At 35.3% G+C, this 7,685-nt stretch overlaps 1 protein-coding gene across 1 annotated transcript; it reads right to left on the bottom strand.

Annotated features, from left to right (window-relative positions):
• Positions 1-5,074: 5,074 nt before the first annotated feature.
• Positions 5,075-7,327, bottom strand: LOC126955185 (60 kDa heat shock protein, mitochondrial-like). The gene has a single exon (XM_050791490.1). It carries the CDS (start codon positions 7,266-7,268, stop codon positions 5,547-5,549), a length of 1,722 nt encoding a protein of 573 aa, XP_050647447.1. The 5' UTR covers positions 7,269-7,327; the 3' UTR covers positions 5,075-5,546.
• Between the last annotated feature and the right edge of the window lie 358 nt (positions 7,328-7,685).

The following is a 7,685-nucleotide window of genomic DNA, read 5'->3' as shown; positions in this document are numbered from 1 at the left end:
TCACACTACAATCTGTCCTTCTCTATTAGCTTCTTCCCTTCTGCATAAAATCTAGCCAGGTATTACCACTCCTTAAAAGCAAAAAGAAAAAATCTAAATCATTTGCTGGCCTCTAATAAGTCCTATTATCCCTCATTCTTATTCTATCAATTTTCTTTTAAGAAAATGAAATCTATTTTCTCACCTACTTATTTTCTTAAGTCATGGTAACCTCTCTTGCTCACACTCTGGACCTAGACTGTTTGTTATTAACTCAGTACTACTATCACTCTTATCAAAGCCTGTGACATTCATTCCTCACAACCTGGTTCTAGGTTAAAACTTGTCAATGTGAGATATTCAGATGAGAACTTGCCTGAAGTGAAGCAGAAGCCACATTCCCTAGAAGCAATTGACATATGAGAGAGATATAGAGAGGTGAGTGACCATGGCTTTCAGAGAAGCTCTTGAGACCCACCTTCTTCGTAAACTGAGACAGTTGCTGGGAGCTTCCCACAGATTGTTGAGACATCTACAAGTTTCCAGCAACTTTTGAAAATAATTTGCTTCAGTTTATTAGACTGTGATCTTCAGAGTCAATTTCTCTGACTTTTGGGCAATAGCTTCCTTTATCCTCAGGGGCAACTTCCCTGAGCTTCATTCCATCAGTCTTCCAACAAGTTCTGTAAACCCCTAATTTTACATTAAGCTCTCTATGCCTAGAGTACATGGAATGGTGTATTTACCCTGAGTGCTGAGGAAATATACCCAACACCTCCCAGAATCTATTCTAACAAATATCACCTATAATCTCCAAATTTCTCAAACTCAGTGCATTTTCATCCTTATCTGACCTCTCTGAAACTGTTGCCAATGTTAATAACTGCGCTGTTGCAACATCTTACCCTTTTCGAACTTTGAGACTTGTAGAAGAGATATTTACATATATAATCATATTACATATATGATATGCTATAAAATGAGTAATCTTCTATAAATGTAGAGAGAAAAAAGCAACTAGATCTATCTTGGGAAATTATTATAAAGCATTCCCACTGAATTATAGCTCCATAAATGCCCTGACCATTTTGAACTCTTCTGGGGCCTTATATGAGGCATATGGGACAGTATTAACGTATATAATGACTTTTTCTCCTTTCTCTTTATTTCATTTATGCTCTAGGACATAACTACACTATTTCCACAAACAAATACTCTGTATAGTCTATCCTGCATATCTTTATGTTTCTGACTGAGGCCATAAGTGAGAAACAAAGTAAAAAATAAGCAAAAGAAGAATAATTTTGTATAAGTAAAGAAAAGCCACTTTTGAAATTATCCCTCCAGAGTTTACAGGCTCAAAAGGCAGGACTTACACAAACAAATACCTAAAATCTGAACTCAAATGCAAAGATCTTGACATTTTTCACCATTACAGTACAGTGCTTTACACAATAATGTCAATTGCATATCAGTATATATACAATTGTTATTCACAACCACTCCTTAAAGAAAAAGCAATTAAACCAAAAAGTGGTTTTATATATATATATATATATATATATATATATATATATAAAATATATAATATATATATATTTTGTGTGTGTGTGTGTGTGTGTGTCTGTCAAAAAGAGTCTTATTAGATTGTGTACCTTAGAAAGTCAAGGGCAAGATTCTCAACGACCTCATAATATAAGATGTTAATAAGTCAAACAGTTAACAATCAATTTAGTGTGTATGATTCACTCTTCCATAATATTTTGACTACAATGACATTCCACACTCTGTCAGCATGGGTAAAAAATTTCCATAATTTTGTAAAACTAGGTCAACATCCTATAGTTACATTCTACATAATCCAGCCCATTCTGTCGATATCTTAACTCTAGCAGAAATGTGAATTCTAAAATACTGTGAAATCCAACACAGGTTTCTAAAATAGAAACAATGAGAAAATGTCTTATACCTCCAAATTAAATTCAGATGTGGAAAATCTGTGTTTGATACAATAGATTTAAAAAAAAATACTACATATGAAATAAACAAGAATTTAGGTATGATAGTCATTTTAGTTGATTACATCATAGCCTGAATTTAGATAGTCTATGATGTTTCCATGGAAACTGTTTTTGCTTAAATGTAGTTTTAGATATTCTTTAAGTACAAATTAAATTAATTGAAGGCAGAGATACAATGTTGGAAACATTTAGAAGCCTAAAGAACAGTTTATTCTACTTACCTAGAAGAATTAAGAAGAGCAATGGCAAAGGAAAAAATACATAAACTAGTCCCCTAAGATGAACAATCAAACAGAATATTTTCAAACTAAATTGTACATACTTTGAAATTCATTTAGAATATGAACTCCAATACTAGCCAACCCAACTTCAACATAAAGTTTATATTCCAGTGGAAATAGAATCATGAACTCTCTAATAATGCCTATTTCTAGTTTTTAAAGCTCAAGTGGAAGAATTAATCTTCCTTGAGATTACCTGGCAAATAGTAGTAACACAATAAGTAGTTGTTGCCTAAATGAATAAACGGATGAAATAAGCTTAGAATGCAGTAATGCTATCGTGACAATGTTGGGATGCAATGAGGCCCAATAAATAACATTCTTTTTTTTTCTGAACCAGTTAAAAAACAAAAGAGAGAAAGGGAAATAGAAAACTTAATACAAATATGGCTGTTAATGCTAAACAATCTGATAAGAGAAAATGAGACTTATATGTAGCAAGCAGAATTTCTGTTTGTGAACCTAGATTTTAACAGGCACCAACCTGGACACAGGCAGCACTAAGTCATTGTAGACGTTCTTATACGATCCCCTGCTTTTGTCAACCTTACACATAAAAAAGCAGAGCAGACTGCATACTCTCTGGAAGCAGGTTTGGACCCAAAGAGAAAGACAAACAAGAAATGACTGAGCTAGCATACTCAACTTATTCCTCCAAAATATAGCAGTCGCATAACCCACTCACTCCCTCCAGAAAAAAAGCATGTTATGGGAAGATAGGCCATGATTGTTACATGAAAGGAATTGTTCACATGGCAAGAATCATTAGGATTGTGAAAAAAATAGTGTCCTCTCCATAGCAATTATGGGAAGACTTGTGTTATCTGATAATCAATTAAGCATATACTATCATGAAATTTAAGATGTTAAATCAGAACACTTTCCATCATTCATTCATTTAACAAGCATCTATTGAAACCTACTAGGTGCAGAAATTCTTGTAGATGTTGGAGTTAAGAGGATGAAGAAAGCAGACATGGTTTCCATCCTCATAACATTTATATCCTACAAGGCAAACGCCAATTGTATAAACAATTTTAGTTCAAAATCATAAGAGAGCAGTCTGGAAGTTCCTAGGTGAAATATTTAACCTTGTAAAACTGAAGAATTCTACACAAATAACTCAACTTTGAAGCAGATGGCCAAAGCATTGGTAAGGATTAGCCAAAGAAACTAAGAAAGTGTTTCTCAGATAAACAGGCAGTAAGCGAACAGGCCTTGAGCAAAGTGTGAGACTGTGGTGTAGTCAGTAAAACAAAAAAATTTCAGGAAAGCTAAAATGTAGTGTGAGGGTGAGAGAGATCCTGTTAAAGAGTATGCAGTAAAGAGAAATGCCCAGGTTCACAACTTAGAAAAATCACTCTGGCTTCAGAGAGGAAAAAAACTTTACAAAATGAGGTTAGAGACATTACTTGCAGTATTTAAGTTAAAATAACTACAGTATTTAAAATGAAAGAAAATTGATACTTTGAGGACTACACATAAAAATAAATAGAAAGCTTGTATTTAAGAAATATGTTTCAGGTAGAAAAATCAAGATTTGGTTATTTGGGAGACATATCCAATATGAGGATGAAAGAAAGGAAATGTAAATTTCTGCTTTGAATAGCTAAGTAGATGCCCATGTCATTCAATAAAATAGGAACCCAGGCAAATGAGATGGCAAACTGACAAGGATATGTTGGTACATTTTTATTCAGTCCTTTGTAGAATATCCAAATAGAAATGTCCAGTAGGCACTTGATTATATGGGCCTGAAGTTTAGAAAAATGAGTTCAACTGAAAACAGATATTGGAAACCAGTAGCATAGAAATGGTGCCTGAAGTTATAACCATTTTTAAGTGGATTAAACTTGGTGGTATGCAATCAGCAAACAGCATTACTACTTAAGAATCACTTTTTTCACACTAAGTCTGTAAGATTTATCTTCATTATTTACAGCATCTAAAATTTTTGCTAGGGGCTGTGAACTTTGAATCACTTTTATTTATACAAGGAATTACATTTCTTGACGTTGCAATTAAAAAATCTGCATATATGGACTTTTTTTCTATAGCACCTTAAATATACTATATTATAGACGTGAACCCAACCCAAACAATATCTATACTTCTGATGCTACATTGAGAGTGAGAAAGAGAGATTATTGAATACCTATTGAGGTCTATCATAAAAGAATTATGCCCCAGATGTTGAAAAAGAAGGAAAAGGAATGATTTAGCATATTCTTTAAATAACTGTAGAAAGAAATCTTAAGATCTTCAGAGAAAAATAGCACCAATATCTTGGTTTGTTTGTGCATTTTCAAATAACAATAACTTTGAAAAATATCACTTCACTGCAAAGAAAAAAATTAATTAATAACTATCTAAAAATACCTTAAATGAGGTTCAGATGTTTAAATATCAGGATGTTTTCATAGACATTAAATTTGGAGTTCTAGAAACTTATGTGAAATATTTATTAAAACAAGTATTGTAAGCAAAGCTTGAGAACACTAACAGGAAAAGAGGAAAAAAAATGCATCATGTGAAATAGCTCCAGCTGTTAAAACACTTGTTCAATATTGATGGAATGTCCGTGATGTATAAGGTGTTAAACTTAACATATCCACGGCAGTTATTGATCCCCAGGATTTTCATTTTACTATGTATATAAACAAACAAGTGCAACATCTATGCAATTTGACTTTTAAAACCTAACATATTTTTGCCTTATTTCCAACTCGATTTTGTTCTATAGACCAGCAATGCCTAAAGAACTGTAATCTTAATTTTGTCCATTTTATTTTCTTTTTTTTTAACTTTAAACAAATTTTTATTACACAAAGGTTGTCACATAATTGGATATTTCTCTACTTTGTACACAATTATTCTCACTCTCCACAGAAAGGCTGCTTAACTTCTCATCTGGTGGTGGCAAGCATTAAAATCCTGATTTTAACAGAATAGTAGTAAAAATGCCTCAGTGATTTAAGTTGAAAGCAGTACATTGGTACATGGCTCTTGTACCCATTATCAGGAATGTACAAATGTTTTTTATTCAAAAATACAAAATAAATTATCTGTAGGCATGGACAATGACAGCAGTAAACCATTATATATTTTGTCAACTGAAACCAGTAACTGATGGTTATAGTGATTTTCAGCCAGCCTTTTTCTTCATTTTCTCCAACTGACTTCTCTGAAGTTATTGGTGAGGAACACTGCCTTGGGCTTCCTGTCACAGTTCATTAATAAAGGTAAAGCACTACTAGTCTAGGAGTTAGAACATGCCACCTCCCATACCACCTCCCATTCCACCCATTGCACCCATTCCAGGGTCCTTCTCTTCTTTAGGAATTTCTGTGACGACAACTTCTGCTGTAGTTAACAGAGAGGCCACACCAGCAGCATCCAATAAAGCAGTTCTCACAACCTTTGTTGGGACAATAATTCCTTTTTCCACCATATTCACAAAATCTCCAGCCATAGCATCATAACCAACTTCTGAGGAACTCTGCATAATTTTCTCAACTATCAAAGATCCTTCAACACCTGCATTCTTAGCAATGGTCATTGCTGGAATTTTGAGTGTTCTTTTAATAATTTCTATACCAATTTTTTGATCTTCATTAGCTGGAGTCAATGAGTCCAAGGCTGGAATGCATCGAAGCAGGGCACAACCCCCTCCCAAAACAATGCCTTCTTCAACAGCAGCTCTTGTAGCATTAAGTGCATCTGTAACTCTGTCTTTCCTTTCATTCACTTCAACATCACTTGTCCCACCAACCTTCAGCACAGCTACTCCATCTGAAAGTTTTGCCAGCCGTTCATTCAGTTTTTCCTTTTCATATTCACTAGTTGTGACATCTAACTGCTCAATGATTTCTTGAATACGTTTTTCAATTTTAACCTTGTCACCTTTTCCTTTTAAGAGCATGGCATCGTCTTTGGTCACAATGACCTCTCCAACTTTTCCTAAGTCATGAGGCTGAACGTCTTCAACATTTATGGTCAACCCCTCTTCTCCAAACACTGCACCACCAGTAGCAATAGCCATATCTTTAAGCTGGTTCTTTCTATTGTCACCAAACCCTGGAGCCTTGACTGCCACAACCTGAAGACCAACCTTTAGCCTATTCAAGACGAGTGTACTTAAGGCTTCTCCATCAACGTCTTCAGCGATTATGACCAAAGGCTTACGGTGAACATTGGCAATTTCAAGAGCAGGTACAATGGACTGGACACTAGAAATTTTCTTTTCACTCAGCAGAACATAGGCATCCTGGAATTCACATTTCTGACCTTTTGATGTATTAATAAAGTATGGAGAAATATAGCCTCGATCAAACTTCATGCCTTCGATAATTTCTAATTCATCATTCAGTGTTTTTCCATCCTTTACTGTGATGACACCCTTTCTTCCAACATTTTTTATTGCATCAGAGATGATATTGCCAATTTCTTTGTCTCCATTTGCAGAAATTGTAGCAACCTGTGCAATTTCTTCAGGGGTGGTCACAGGTTTAGACTGCTTTTTAAGTTCAGCAATTACAGCATCAACAGCTAACATCACACCTTTCCTGATTTCCACGGGATTAGCACCTTTGCTAATCTTCTCGAAGCCTTCCTTGGCTATAGAGCATGCCAGTACAGTAGCAGTGGTAGTGCCATCCCCAGCCTCTTCATTTGTGTTATTGGCAACATCTTGAACAAGTTTAGCTCCAATGTTTTTATATTTATCCTTTAAGTCAATTGACTTTGCAACAGTCACACCATCTTTTGTTACTTTGGGACTTCCCCAGCTCTGCTCAATAATCACTGTTCTTCCCTTTGGCCCCATTGTAACAGCCACAGCATCGGCTAAAAGGTCTACACCTTGAAGCATTAAGGCTCGGGCATCTGCACCAAATTTTACATCTTTGGCATAAGCCCGAGTGAGATGAGGAGCCAGTACTCTGGACACCGTTCTCATCTGGCGAAAGACTGTGGGTAACCGAAGCATTTCTGCGGGGCGGCGGCGGGGCGTGCGCGCGGCGAGACAAGTCGTCGGCGGCGAGTGAGGGCCATTTTATTTTCTGATTTTGATTTTTTTTTTTTTTTCAGAATACTGGCCACCATAACACTAAATAGAGGCTGTGTCACATTTAGGAAGTCATATTTTGAACAAAAGAAGCCCTACCTCACTTCCCAACCCTCTCATATAGCTACAACTGGGACTATCAAATGTGGAATCCTAACCTATTCAAAAGTAGCTATTTCATAAGACAGCCAGGAATCCATAACATAGTCACATACACTCACATACACACGCAATAAATGAGCAGGGTTGATTAAACTGTCTCCAGAAACAAAACTGCAAAATAAAGAGAGAATGAGATAGTGAGAACTAAGTCTGAAAAATCTATATATATAAAGAGAA

This window comes from Macaca thibetana, chromosome 5 (assembly GCF_024542745.1).
Source record: "Macaca thibetana thibetana isolate TM-01 chromosome 5, ASM2454274v1, whole genome shotgun sequence".
Classification (NCBI taxonomy): Eukaryota; Metazoa; Chordata; class Mammalia; order Primates; family Cercopithecidae; genus Macaca; species Macaca thibetana.
Note: the sequence above shows the minus strand (reverse complement) of the source record. Positions and strands in the feature narration are given on the sequence as shown.

Bases quoted from the DNA above. Each gene is read 5' to 3' on its own strand.
- LOC126955185 (XM_050791490.1), bottom strand. From the start codon at position 7,268: ATGCTTCGGTTACCCACAGTCTTTCGCCAGATGAGAACGGTGTCCAGA.